General features: G+C 45.5%; 2 protein-coding genes across 5 annotated transcripts in view; both read left to right on the top strand.

The window, feature by feature from the left end:
* The window catches only part of LOC117741324 (large neutral amino acids transporter small subunit 4-like), a 24,446-nt gene extending 12,720 nt beyond the window's left edge, over positions 1 to 11,726 (top strand). For 2 of the 3 annotated variants that reach the window (XM_034548291.1, XM_034548290.1), the window contains exons 6-14: positions 5,404 to 5,496; positions 5,577 to 5,710; positions 6,727 to 6,935; positions 7,609 to 7,752; positions 8,203 to 8,329; positions 8,432 to 8,564; positions 9,129 to 9,202; positions 9,832 to 9,955; positions 10,048 to 11,726. In XM_034548291.1, the coding sequence (XP_034404182.1) occupies positions 5,404 to 5,496; positions 5,577 to 5,710; positions 6,727 to 6,935; positions 7,609 to 7,752; positions 8,203 to 8,329; positions 8,432 to 8,564; positions 9,129 to 9,202; positions 9,832 to 9,955; positions 10,048 to 10,209 (1,200 nt within the window). In that variant the 3' untranslated portion in view covers positions 10,210 to 11,726. Of the gene's footprint in view, positions 1 to 4,160; positions 4,628 to 5,403; positions 5,497 to 5,576; positions 5,711 to 6,726; positions 6,936 to 7,608; positions 7,753 to 8,202; positions 8,330 to 8,431; positions 8,565 to 9,128; positions 9,203 to 9,831; positions 9,956 to 10,047 lie in introns of those variants that run through there. The other variant, XM_034548292.1, reaches the window with a different exon arrangement.
* Positions 11,727 to 14,582: 2,856 nt separating this feature from the next.
* Positions 14,583 to 15,000, top strand: part of LOC117741122 (phosphatidylinositol transfer protein alpha isoform-like) — a 12,718-nt gene continuing 12,300 nt past the window's right edge. For both annotated transcript variants that reach the window (XM_034547906.1, XM_034547905.1), the window contains exon 1: positions 14,583 to 14,737. In XM_034547906.1, the coding sequence (XP_034403797.1) occupies positions 14,640 to 14,737 (98 nt within the window). In that variant the 5' untranslated portion in view covers positions 14,583 to 14,639. The remainder of the gene's footprint in view (positions 14,738 to 15,000) is intronic.

The raw sequence follows: 15,000 nt of genomic DNA, 5'->3' as shown, positions 1-15,000 counted from the left end.
TATATGTGTATATATGTATATATATGTATATATATATACATATATATATATGTGTATATATGTATATATATGTATATATATATATATATATATACATATATATATATGTATATATATGTGTATATATGTATATATATATATATATATACATATATATACATATATACACATATATATATACACATATATATATATATACATATATATGTGTATATATGTATACATATATACACATATATATACACATATATATACGTATATATATATATATACATATATATGTGTATATATGTATACATCCCCTTTGCTTGCACTGATAACATTCATCAGTCTCACGAGCGCCTTTGAGGAGAACTCAGCTAAAAACATGTTTTCCAGTATTAACGGGCGTCGACAGGTTTGTGAGCTCGTGTGAAATCAGTCAGCCGGTTGAGTGAAGAGAGTTCATTGGTTTTCATGGGCTGGCAAGTCCACAAAAAAGTTGCCGCGGGACATTTCTGTCAGAGAGCTAAAGATCAGTAAATACTTTTGTTTTAATTCGTCGACATCGTTCCCAAAACGTCCCGCTGAGTGACGACAAACAGTGTTAAACACCGAGTTACCTGGATACTGTTCAAACACAACCCTCACATGCATGAATCCACCTGCGCCCGATCCAAAGCAGACCTTTAGTGGCTGTCCAAACACCCAGCCCATCTGTGTGTGTGTGTGTGTGTGTGTGTGTGTGCCTCTCTCTGCATGGATACACTGTGACTGGAGCTAACAAAAGAGCTATTCAGGGAAGAAGGCAATCGCAAAGCATATGGCGGGTGTTTCCAGAACTAACCCCTGATGCCTCTGGTGAGGATGGTCACATATCGTACCGTGATACATTCCCTTGAGGACTAAAATATGTCGGTGTCCCTTCGGGATCGGCAATGCGGATCAGTCCAGTTTGAAAGGTCTGGACAACACCCGTAACTTCATCTAGTGCCGTCTTCAGCCGTGACATTTGCATCAGATTGAGCTGTACTTTGAGTCAGTGTGCTAATTAGCAAATATTAGCACGCTAACACGCTAAACTAAGACGGTTAGCATCATCGTTTGATAGACTCGGAACTAACTGGACTTGGGATTGTCTTGGTCTCCTGGCTTGTTGTCCTTGGGATTGTCTTGGTCTCCTGGCTTGTTGTCCTTGGGATTGTCTTGGTCTCCTTCCTTGTTGTCCTTGGGATTGTCTTGGTCTCCTGGCTTGTTGTCCTTGGGATTGTCTTGGTCTCCTTCCTTGTTGTCCTTGGGATTGTCTTGGTCTCCTGGCTTGTTGTCCTTGGGATTGTCTTGGTCTCCTTCCTTGTTGTCCTTGGGATTGTCTTGGTCTCCTGGCTTGTTGTCCTTGGGATTGTCTTGGTCTCCTGGCTTGTTGTCCTTGGGATTGTCTTGGTCTCCTGGCTTGTTGTCCTTGGGATTGTCTTGGTCTCCTTCCTTGTTGTCCTTGGGATTGTCTTGGTCTCCTGGCTTGTTGTCCTTGGGATTGTCTTGGTCTCCTTCCTTGTTGTCCTTTGGATTGTCTTGGTCTCCTGGCTTGTTGTCCTTGGGATTGTCTTGGTCTCCTTCCTTGTTGTCCTTGGGATTGTCTTGGTCTCCTGCCTTGTTGTCCTTGGGATTGTCTTGGTCTCCTTCCTTGTTATCCTTGGGATTGTCTTGGTCTCCTGCCTTGTTGTCCTTGGGATTGTCTTGGTCTCCTTACTTGTTGTCCTTGGGATTGTCTTGGTCTCCTTCCTTGTTGTCCTTGGGATTGTCTTGGTCTCCTTCCTTGTTGTCCTTGGGATTGTCTTGGTCTCCTTCCTTGTTGTCCTTGGGATTCTCTTGGTCTCCTTCCTTGTTGTCCTTGGGATTGTCTTGGTCTCCTTCCTTGTTGTCTTGGGATTGTTTTGGTCTCCTGCCTTGTTGTCCTTGGGATTGTCTTGGTCTCCTTCCTTGTTGTCCTTTAAATTGTCTGGGTCTCCGTCCTTGTTGTCCTTGGGATTGTCTTGGTCTCCTGGCTTGTTGTCCTTTGGATTGTCTTGGTATCCTTCCTTGTTGTCCTTTGGATTGTCTTGGTCTCCTTCCTTTTTGTCCTTTGGATTGTCTTGGTATCCTGCCTTGTTGTCCTTTGGATTGTCTTGGTCTCCTTCCTTGTTGTCCTTGGGATTGTCTTGGTCTCCTGCCTTGTTGTCCTTGGGATTGTCTTGGTCTCCTTCCTTGTTGTCCTTGGGATTCTCTTGGTCTCGTTCCTTGTTGTCCTTGGGATTGTCTTGGTCTCCTTCCTTGTTGTCCTTGGGATTGTCTTGGTCTCCTTCCTTGTTGTCCTTGGGATTGTCTTGGTATCCTTCCTTGTTGTCCTTGGGATTGTCTTGGTCTCCTTCCTTGTTGTCCTTGGGATTGTTTTGGTCTCCTGCCTTGTTGTCCTTGGGATTGTCTTGGTCTCCTGGCTTGTTGTCCTTTGGATTGTCTTGGTATCCTTCCTTGTTGTCCTTGGGATTGTCTTGGTCTCCTGGCTTGTTGTCCTTTGGATTGTCTTGGTATCCTTCCTTGTTGTCCTTTGGATTGTCTTGGTCTCCTTCCTTTTTGTCCTTTGGATTGTCTTGGTATCCTGCCTTGTTGTCCTTTGGATTGTCTTGGTCTCCTTCCTTGTTGTCCTTGGGATTGTCTTGGTCTCCTTCCTTGTTGTCCTTTGGATTGTCTTGGTCTCCTTCCTTGTTGTCCTTGGGATTGTCTTGGTCTCCTTCCTTGTTGTCCTTTGGATTGTCTTGGTCTCCTTCCTTGTTGTCCTTGGGATTGTCTTGGTATCCTTCCTTGTTGTCCTTGGGATTGTCTTGGTATCCTGCCTTGTTGTCCTTTGGATTGTCTTGGTCTCCTGCCTTTGTCTTGGTCTCCTGCCTTGTTGTCCTTTGGATTGTCTTGGTCTCCTGCCTTGTTGTCAACTTGTAGCTCGGCTTGGACTCTCGTGCTGTCGCTCGTGTTTTCACAGGAAGGTAGTAGAGTCAGTTTCATGTGCCAGTAATCTAATTTTTAACTTCATTACAACTATTACAACTTTATTAGCTGATTCGTGGTCCCCAGAGAGCATGCAAGCAGGTTTTCATAGCACCAAAAGATCACCTACAGTCGTAGCTGTAATATCACGTCTGTCTTTTGACTGCGTACAGTGCAGTCTGCTCCCCGACAGACGCTCCTCCCACCGGCACCCTCAACCCACAAACCCATTCATACACTTCTTCTTCTTCTTCTTCTTCTTCTTCTTCTTCTTCTTCTTCTTCTTCTTCTTCTTCTTCTTGTCATGATTCTTGGACCAAACCGGTTTATGACGTGTTTTTTTTGGGTGGTGGTGGTTGCAGCCGACTGTGACTCAGAACACAACGTCCCAGAGAAACTCCCGGAGTGGCGTAATCTCGCTCTGTCGGGCGGTCGCCCGTGGCAACGGGGCCGTTTCCAAATGAACCTGATCCCAGAGTGATTAAACAAACCTGGGTGTATTAGTGGGAGAGACTCATCTTATTAGTATCGTTTCTGCACTAGTGGCGGTATTAAATTGGTTTGTAACCAGTTAAAGGTCAACATTAATGTTACCAGGACACATTACAAAGGGATACGTGCGAGCCAGAGGGCGTTTTGGACAAACTACAACGGGTGTAACAAAACGCCATAAACCAACCTCCACAATGCCGAATCTCGTATTCGTGGACTACTTTATTGACCTTTTTTAAACAAGCCCTGGAAAGAAAGAAAGTGTTAAATGCATTAAAAGAAAACAAAGGTGAAATATCGTAATTTTTTTTCCTGGCGCTCTCACGTTGGCGAAGCTCTTTTTGCAAAAGACCGGACGCCCGCCGGCTGGAGGCGGAGGAAGCGAGACCTGCTGATTCTGCATATCAGGGAAAAAAGGCCTCGTCAGGTCTGCTGAGCTCCTCTCCTCCAACTGGGGGCCAAAGGTCAGCCATCTCCCCCCCCCCCCACACCCTTTGGTCCGTCTCCATCCGGTAAAAGTGTCACAACAGGACTCTTCCAGTTGAGCGCCGCTATGGGGGCGACGTAGCCAAAATGTTCTGCAGCCCACCTTTGGTCCAATTAATCTGGAGGGGGGGGGGGGGGGGGGGGGGGGGGGGGGGGGGGGGGGGGGGGGGGGGGGGGGGGGGGGGGGGAGTGACGTGAAGTGTTTTGGGGTTGAGAGGGTTCAGGTAACAAGCTGCCCCCCCCCCCCCTCGCAGTGAGCACAGGGGGCAGATGAGGACAATGGGAGAGGGCGGGGCCTAAGTGGCTATTTACGACCCGTGATAATGTCAAATCCGGCTCTTTTTCCCCCGGTGACCCACTTCAATCCCTGCCGGTGACCTGGAGTTTTGATTTCCTCTAAAAAAAGCTTCAATAGAGACATTAAATATCCACATGTTGCTTACACACACTCTTTTTGTGTGAGTGTGTGTGTGTGCGTGTGTGTGTGTGCGTGTGTGTGTGTGTGTGTGTGCGTTGCTTTTCTCGAAGGCTGTTCTTGACACTCGTTCAGGACCGCGTGTGCTCTGGTCTCAAGTGGAGTGTGGTGATGACGCAATGCTCTCCTCTGTCTCTGCACCACTTCAAAAACACGTTGAGAGCCTCCGTGCTGCAGACGGTACGTGGTGTTCTCTGGGGAGGCGAACGTCAACACCACAGTATCTGCACCGGATGTTTGCTTTTCTGTTAGCGTTGAGTGATCTTGTGGATTGAAGGAAAAATATCAACAAAGGTTGTTGTGCACGTGTTCCACACAGGAGGCTGCATTCTCTCTTCTGACCACCAGGGGGCGACTCCTCTGGTTGTATAGAAGTCTATGCCTCATGTGTTAAAGCTGCATTCTCTCTCCTGACCACCAGGGGGCGACTCCTATGGTTGTATAGAAGTCTATGCTTCATGTGTTAAAGCTGCATTCTCTCTCCCTACCACCAGGGGGCGACTCCTCTGGTTGTATAGAAGTCTATGCCTCATGTGTTAAAGCTGCATTCTCTCTCCTGACCACCAGGGGGCGACTCCTATGGTTGTATAGAAGTCTATGCTTCATGTGTTAAAGCTGCATTCTCTCTCCTGACCACCAGGGGGGCGACTCCTCTGGTTGTATAGAAGTCTATGCTTCATGTGTTAAAGCTGCATTCTCTCTCCTGCTTACCAGGGGGGGCGACTCCTCTGGTTGTATAGAAGTCTATGCTTCATGTGTTAAAGCTGCATTCTCTTTCCTGACCACCAGGGGGCGACTCCTCTGGTTGTATAGAAGTCTATGCTTCATGTGTTAAAGCTGCATTCTCTCTCCTGACCACCAGGGGGCGACTCCTCTGGTTGTATAGAAGTCTATATCCATATATATGCTCCATCACTAGAAGAAGAAGTGTTTACTACTCCGTCGTCTCTCCACAGCTCCCCAACATGTTCGGCGACCTCAGGTCCACCTTCATCGCTCTGATGATCGGATCCTACGCCTCCTCTGCTGTCACCTTCCCCGGCATCAAGGTATTATTTTGTTTCCCCCGCCCCCCTCAAAAACAAAAAGGGGCGTGGCGTTGATTGTCCAGGTGTGATGCTCTCGGCAGGTGATCTACGATCTGGGTGCCACCTTCATCATCATCCTGATGGTCTGGGCCGCCTGCGCCTGCCTCGTCTTCTTCAACTGCTTCGTCAACTGGCCTCTGGAGCCCTTCCCCGGCCCGGAGGACATGGACTACACGTGAGACCACTAGACGCACACGCACACACACGCACACACACACGCACACACACACACACACACACACACACACACACACACACACACACGGACAGACGTTAACATTTCTTACACTCCCAGCTGACCTCGGGTTAAAGCTGCTGTCGAGGGATTCCCTCTGAGCCCCAGATTCTCAACAGTGCATTACGCACGTGCACGCTCGTGCACACACGTGCACAATATTGCACAGACAGTGGATCCCGGCGTACTGCAGCGGCCTCCAGACAGGAAGGACTCTAAACCCAGATGATCAGCTGGCTTTGCCCTCAATCACCGGGATCCTTTGTTTCCTCCGGTCTTTTCTAACTTTTTTATTTTTTACCCCTTTCCTGTCTTTTCTCAGCTTTCCCTCCTTTCATTTGAGAAATAATATAATAATAATAATAATAATAATAATAATAATAATAACAATACTAATAACATAATAATACAATAATAATAATAAGTATAATAATAATAATATAATAATAATAATAATAACAATACTAATAACATAATAATATAATAATATAATAATAATAAGTATAATAATAATAACATTATAATAATATAATAATAATGTAATAATAATAAGAAAAATTATAATAATATTATTATAATAATAATAATAATAATATTTATTATAATAATTTGACCAGCATGATGGGAATCGATAACTTTTGTATTTTATTTATATATATTTTATTATATAGGCTTAACGTTAGCTATTAGCTTTAGCTCAATGTTAGCTATTAGCTTTAGCTCAACGTTACGATGTAACATTTTGGGGTATCGGCGCCTTAATGCCGAGCTCCCAATCTCATTTTTCTTTTCTGACTACCGGCTCTAATAACGATCACATTTATTTCTCTTTTTGCCACTTTTGAATTTCTTTAAAAAAATGTAATTTCCTGAGCACGCGAGGAGGAAAGCGTGAATAAGCCGAGGACCCGTCTAACACCTCCTCTTCTCCTTTTTTCCCCTTTCGGACCCTTCAGGGTGAAGATCAAGTTCAGCTGGCTGGGCTTCGACCACAAGATCACGGGGAAGCAGTTCTACCGGCAGGTGACCACGGTGGGGCGCCGCCTCAGCGTGGGCAACTCCATGAAGCAGCAGCAGCAGCACACGGACCTGGCCTCGCAGGAGGCCAACAAGCTGTGCCTCTCCACCGTGGACCTGGAGGTGAAGTGCAAGACCAAGGAGGAGAGTGAGTCTTTACGCCGACGACTGACCGTGCTACATGCGGTAGAGCAAACCTCCATCTTTGCACCCTTTAAATGCCCCCGTGACCTCCGCCCTGCATCCACGCCGAGTTACCCCCCCGTTACCCCGACACCTCCGGGCCTCCTGCTCTTTGACACCCGGGGTCAGGGACTCAGGGGGGGGGGGGGGGGGGGCTCAGCAGGTGTTGTGGTGTGTAAGGTCAAGTGTCATCTGGTTGGTGTGTGTGTGTGTGTGTGTCACATGGTTGGTTTCACAACAGCTGGACATGTTCCGTCTGTCAGGAGCTTTAAAGAGGCCCGTATTACCTGCTTCCCCTCTCATTCCTCTCTAATTTTTTTGCCGTTTTAGGGGAAAACAAGAGAATTAGCGATTAAAGTACATGTTTATGAGCCTTTTCCCGTCTTGTTTTGGTTGTTTTCTTTTAGCGTCGGCTGTGTTGAAATAAAAAACCCACAATACGTGTCTTCAAAGATGGAAGTCGTTCGTCTCCACTTTCCCTTACGCAATATTTATTTAATTCATCTTAAAATCACACATAACGACTGCGAGGTTGGCTTTTGTCCTTTTAACTGTTGCACCCTAACTGTCGCGTCCTCTCCTCTCTCCTCCTCTCCTCCTCTCCTCCTCTCCTCCTCTCCTTTCCTTGCCCTCTGCAGCTCAGTCCTTCATGAAGAGCGTCCTCAGCCCCATCTTCCTGCTCAGCCTCATCACCATGTGCGTGACCCAGCTGCGCCTCATCTTCTACATGGGGGCCATGAACACCATCCTGGAGTCGCTGACGGAGGGAGACCTCAGCACAGGTGTGTGTGTGTGTGTGTGTGTGTGTGTGTGTGTGGATCGAACTGTACGTGAACACACACACACACACACAGGTGCTGCTGTGTGACGTCTAACCACAGACGGTTAACTGTATCTGAGACTTCTCTGTTTGTCTCTCTAACAATCTGCTCCGCTGCTTTCCGCTCAGCTAAACCGCCTTGTTGCTTGTTGTCTCTCTCTCTCTCTCTCTCTCTCTCTTCTTGCCTGTCTCTCTTTTCCGGCTTCTTGCTGCCGTTGCAGTGGAGAAGATGCAAGTGGGTAAGAGACCTTCGAGGCTTCTACCTTTTACAAAGATCTCACTCAGTCTTCTGTCCATCTTGCTTGTTTTCTTTTTCTTATTTTTTTTTTGGGTGGGGGGAAGAATCAACCTGTGAAATACACACACATTAATCTGTCGCGTGTGTGTGTGTGTGTGTGTGTGTGTCTCTCAGTGAGCGTCTACACCTCCATCTTCGGCGTGCTCCAGCTGCTGTGTCTGGTCACCTCCCCCGTGATCGGCTACGTCATGGACTGGAAGCTCAAAGACTGCGAGGACGACGGCGACAAGGGTTGCAAGAGGTGAAATAAACACACACACATACACACACACACACACACTCGCATAAAGAAAAAGACACAATAAAGCGTGAGCCTTTTATTCATGGCGTTCTGCTCCGTCAGGGAGCCGGGTCGGCCACGTCGGCCCGACAAACAGATCCAGAAGATCGTGAACGCCACCAGAGCCTTCGTCTTCACCAACCTGCTCCTGGTGGGCTTCGGCTTCAGCTGCATCGTGCAGAACCTGCCGCTCCAGGTACGCCGTCGCTCACTGAAGTCTCATGCTGCAGAGCGAGGGAGGGAAGGAGGGAAGGAAGGAGGGAGGGAGATAGAGAGAGAGAGAGAGAGAGAGAGAAAGAGAGAGATGGAGAGAGGTGGACACAATGTTCCAGCAGGAGAGGCTCACATGGCATTGCAGCTCCTGGTGTCACTCAGTCCTTTAGTGACACCTGCTGGACAAGAGAGTCATTGCGTGTTATTTAATTATCAATGTGAAGGTGAATGTATAATAAACTACTACATATATATATATATATAATTTTTTATTCACTCCATGAATCAGAATAGCCATAAAAAAACACAATTTTCTCCATGTTTTTATTAATAAATGTATAAATGAGGCTCTGGATGCTATATTAACAAACCCCTCAGTAGAAAGCTTCATAACATATTGATTTTATTAATAAATGTAGTTTAAATGAGGCTCTAGTCTGAAACGAAATAGACCAAAATCTCAAACGTAGCAGTGCATGAACGTATTTAGTGTCTCGCCTTCATGTGAAATGAACCTCGTTTCCTTCACTCGTCTCCTCCTCTTCAGATTCTGTCCTTCATCCTGCACACGATTGTCCGAGGCTTCATCCACTCGGCAGTGGGAGGCCTGTACGCTGCTGTGTGAGTGCTGATAACACACTCATATATTTCATGTAATGATAATATTGATAATAATAATAATAATCTGGCCCATCCCACACGAGATTACAAGACTCCCTTATTTGTCGTACATCTTCCAGTTCTGCACAATACAAAGAATGGGAGAAAAACAAAAAGAGTTTATAATAACAATGTAATAACTAATTTATACATTTCACATCTACAGTTTTGTGCATCGCCCTTATTTACAAAATCAATATTGATTTTTATCTTACTAAATAAATACAAATATAATATTCATATACTTCACAAACACTTTTCTAGTATGATAATACAATGATATATATATATATATATATATGTAATTGTTTATTAAAAATAATATATATATATATTTATGTGTGTGTATATACATATACATATATATAGATATATTTATGAATATATTTATATATATATGTAAATATATATAATATATATATATTTTATATATATATGTAAATATATATTTAAAAAAGAAAAACTGTCCACATGCTTTAAACCACATAACGTACGATACCACCTGTGTGTGTGTGTGTGTGTGTGTGTGTGTGCGGTATTCAAATCTAAAGGTCAGCTGTGACTCATGACTCGTGGTTTGTCCCTCACAGGTACCCGTCCTCTCAGTTCGGCAGCCTGACCGGCATGCAGTCTCTGATCAGCGCCCTGTTCGCTCTGCTGCAGCAGCCGCTCTTCATGGCCATGGTGGGCCCCCTGGAGGGAGACCCGCTCTGGGTGAGCACCCTCATATATATATATATATACTCATATATTTAGAGATACTTTGGAGCCGGTCTGACCCCCCCCCCCCCCCCCCCCCCCTTCAGGTGAACGTGGGCCTGCTGGTGCTGAGCTTGCTGGGATTCTGCCTGCCGCTCTACCTGCTGTGCCACAGCCGCCACCTGCAGCGCCTCCGGGACGAGCGAGACGAGGATCCCAAGATCTACGCCAAGGCCATCGACGACACCAAGACCGAGGCCTTCGTCTAGACCCGCAGGGGGCGGAGCTAAAGGAGAGAGAGAGAGAGAGAGAGAGAGAGAGAGACATTCACTCACACCATTTTACTGCCAGTCTTTATTTGTTCGATATGACTACTACTACACCACTGTGACACCCGGTCTCACCCACTCTGATGCTACACACTGTGACCCACACACACACACACACACCGGCGCTAAGAGCTCCCACTCCCACGAAGGCATCGCTGAACTAAGGAGGAGAACGTGGGAGAAGGAAGGAATGGCAGACTTTTTATTGTATTTTTATACATATATATATTTAAATATATATATATATATATTTAAATATAATTCTAAATATATTTAAATATATATTTAAATATATTTAGAATTATATTTAAATATAAATATTTAAATATATTTATATATATTTAAATGTTTATATATATTTAAATATGATTCAAATGACTCCTCGACACGTCTTTTATTTCTCTGTGACGAGGGACTCCTGCCGGTTAAAGAAAGTAAAACACAAACAAAGAGAAGAAGAAGAAGAAGAAGAAGAAGAAGAAGAAGAAGAAGAAGAAGAAGAAGAAGAAGAAGAAGAAGAAGAAGAAGAAGACGGCAGCCAATGGAAAAACAGGAGACGTCGTCTCTTAAAAAGCTTCACGTGGACTGACTGTGGTAACCATGACGACCTCTGTGTCTTAGTTTTTTGGGGAAGTGGGACAAACAGACGCACACTCAGCTTAGTCGCTACTTCCTCTCGTGCTCGAGGGCGCCACCCGAACGGGCGGACGGCTCGGATTCGAACACGCGACCTGAACGGTCAGGACAACACAGCACGTGTGTGTGTGTGTGTGTGTGTGTGTGAGGAAACACTGCATGATGCCGGAGACAATTCTGGTTCCTGTGTTACCGTGAAACAAACACACACACACGCACACACACACACACACACACACACACACACACACACACACACTCGTTTGTGTGTGTTTTGTTTTGCTCATGAATTCATTTTGTGTGTGTTTTGTTTTTTCTCTTCTTTTTTTTTCTCAGATGTATTTACTTGCAATATGATTCTCAGATGTGTTGTTAAATCTTTGCTCCCTGAAGACGGAGATAGACACACACACACACACACACACACACACACACACACACACACACACACACACACACACACACACACGATTTCCTCGTAGCAATAAGTGCTTCTGTGAGGTTCTGGGAAACACAATCGCTCGCTCTGCTGTATTTTCTAAATCTAAACAAACAAACAAAAAGGTGCTATTTGAACCGGCAACAAAATTGCCGTCAAGTGTTGGTTTTTTCTCTCTTTCGGGCGACGCGGTGGCCTCCAAAGAAACCGGTTCGCCGACACCGGGGCACCGAGCGCAGCTCCACGACCATGTTTTGGATTGTTCGTGGTAACTCACAGAGGCACTTCCAAAGACAGCCCCCACCCTCAGAGTGCCTCTCTGTGTGGACAGGACATGGGAGGAGAGGAGCCCCCCCCCCACCCATCACTTTCATCCATCCACAAATATACATGAGACAAGATGCCCCCCCCCATCCATCACTTTCATCCATCCACAAATATACATGAGACAAGATGCCCCCCCCCATCCATCACTTTCATCCATCCACAAATACACATGAGACAAGATGCCCCCCCCCCCACCCATCACTTTCATCCATCCACAAATATACATGAGACAAGATGCCCCCCCCCATCCATCACTTTCATCCATCCACAAATACACATGAGACAAGATGCCCCCCCCCACCCATCACTTTCATCCATCCACAAATATACATGAGACAAGATGCCCCCCCCCCACCCATCACTTTCATCCATCCACAAATATACATGAGACAAGATGCCCCCCCCCACCCATCACTTTCATCCATCCACAAATATACATGAGACAAGATGCCCCCCCCATCCATCACTTTCATCCATCCACAAATATACATGAGACAAGATGCCCCCCCCCATCCATCACTTTCATCCATCCACAAATATACATGAGACAAGATGCCCCCCCCCACCCATCACTTTCATCCATCCACAAATATACATGAGACAAGATGCCCCCCCCCATCCATCACTTTCATCCATCCACAAATATACATGAGACAAGATGCCCCCCCCCATCCATCACTTTCATCCATCCACAAATATACATGAGACAAGATGCCCCCCCCCATCCATCACTTTCATCCATCCACAAATATACATGAGACAAGATGCCCCCCCCCATCCATCACTTTCATCCATCCACAAATATACATGAGAGACAAGATGCCCCCCCCCCCCCCCCCCCCACCGAAAGTAATGAACGGCACACAACGCACTTTAGACCTCCAGAAGAAGAAGAAATAAATAAATAAAAGGACCTCCGTCACGTGAAAGAATGTAAACTGTAGATTTTTAAAGACCTCAAGGAGAGACGCTGTTATTTTTTTATACTGACAGATTTTAAGAGAATACCCCCCCCCCCCCCTCCCCCCCACAGACACACACACACACACACACACACACACACACACACAAACACACACACACAGATTTCATGTTTATTATATCACATTTTAATGTGCACGGACAGCATGGGCGGCGTCTTGTCTCTCAGTTCTACGATATAAATATTACCCCCCCCCCCCCCCCCACCCCACCAAATGACGTGAAGGTGGAAAAAACTAAATTGCACCGAAAACTAAATTCACATGTGTACATTATTATGGGATGCATGTATTGAACATTTCTCTTTTCTGCATTTCTCTACACAAACGTTGACATTGTTTGAGTCATTTAAAACCCGGACGTCCTTTTATGGATTTTTTATCAAACTTTATTCGTACGATGTACGAACACATGACACAGAAAAAAAAAAAAAAAAGTCTCATGTACTCAAATATGAGTTGTTTTTTTTTAACAATGTGACTTTTGAGCGTATAGAAATGTACAAAAGTTAATTTAAATTGCACGTTTCTCTTAATCACAACAACTGTGTTTTGGTTTTTCAATCCACAGACTAACTTTACTCCAGCGCTATGAATTGTGGGTAATGATGGATTTCTTCCCTCCAAATCAGCACTTTTTTCTTCACTGCCGGACCTTAAACGCCTCGCCGTAGTCAATCGTTTGGTTTATTGATGGATGTATTGATTAATCGGGTGTTTTTGGGGCGATGATATAAAATGTGGATTTATTTCCCTCCCTTCCCTTTTGCATGTACATTTTTCTGGGTTTTTTTCTTTCTTTTCTTCTACCTACACATGCTCCAGTTTATTTTACATTTTTAAATTGTATTTCTTCTCATCTCCTCCCCATCGGACGTCTATACAAGAATGTGTATCTTCACGATCTTATATTGTATATTTGTTTTTCTTCTTGTGTCTTGTACCACAGTATAAACATAAGTCATGGACAAAGGTCAATATATGAAACAAAAATAAAACCCAATCATTTGTATAGATGTGTGTTATTTATTTATTTATTTTTTTGGTGGTGGGGGGGGGGTAGCAGGGGTCAGACTCTCCCTGTAATGTCGCCGATGGGGGGTCAAAGGGAACAGGAGTGTCTTCATAATGAAGTGACACAGCAGACGACTTTGTGGACCAACCTGTTGGGCAACGGCACCGTCATTGGGCGTCGGGCAGGTGACGTCATTAGTTCCATTGCAGAGCACAAAGTAGAACCGCCATAATAATAATAATTATTATTATTATTATTATTATGCCCCACCACCCCCCCCCCCCCCCCACCCACCGAAAGTAATGAACGGCACACGACGCACTTTAGACCTCCAGAAGAAGAATAAATAATAAATAAATAAATAAATAAAAGGACCTCCGTCACGTGAAAGAATGTAAACTGTAGATTTTTAAAGACCTCGAGGAGAGACGCTGTTATTTTTTTATACTGACATATTTTAAGAGAATACCCCCCCCCCCTTCCCCCCCCCCCCCCACACACACACACAGATGTCATGTTTATTATATCGCATTTTAATGTGCACGGACAGCATGGGCGGCGTCTTGTCTCTCAGTTCTACGATATAAATATTACACCTCCCCCCCCCCCCCCACCAAATGACGTGAAGGTGGAAAAAACTGCCATATCATGAAACTGGTTACACCCGAATCACGGCTGGCAGGTGACGTCATTAGTTTCATTGCAGAGCACAAAGTAGAACCGCCATTGTTATTATTATTATTATTATTATTATGCCATTTGCACGAGCTGCATACATAGTAATACTATCGCAGTACAACGGAAAACCAGTCGCGCTTGAACGTCCACTTGTTACCTGAAACTAGGTGCGGTGGCTCCGCCCTCTTTTTCTTCCCGAAGCCACGCCCCCATCCCCCCCCCCCCCCCCCCCCCCCCGCATCTTTTCCAGGAAGAAAAAAAACCCACCGGAGACTCAAAGCCGTTGGGACCGTGAATGAACGTCTTCTCTCGGCTCCAAAGAAGCCCCCTCTCTCTCGCTCCTCTCTCTCGCTCTCCGGACCGAGCGGCCGCCATCATGCTCATCAAGGAGTTGTGAGTAAACTTTTATTAGGTTTATTTACTCACTTCGTGGCCAACCGGACACACCGGCGGCTCTCGCGGAACTCCGGTTAAAAAAATACGTAAATTTAAAGTTCCTCGCGGTCGTTCGTGTGTGAAACTACAACGCGACGGCACGTTGAGGAATTAGTTTAAATTCGGCGTGTGTGTGTGTCGAGTAAAGTCTGTTAAAACAGCGGAGTAAAGGAGCTTTTTAACCCGGGTCGGAGCCGCTCGCACGCGCCACAGACCCGGGT

This window comes from Cyclopterus lumpus, chromosome 13 (assembly GCF_009769545.1).
Source record: "Cyclopterus lumpus isolate fCycLum1 chromosome 13, fCycLum1.pri, whole genome shotgun sequence".
NCBI lineage: Eukaryota > Metazoa > Chordata > Actinopteri > Perciformes > Cyclopteridae > Cyclopterus > Cyclopterus lumpus.
Note: the sequence above shows the minus strand (reverse complement) of the source record. Positions and strands in the feature narration are given on the sequence as shown.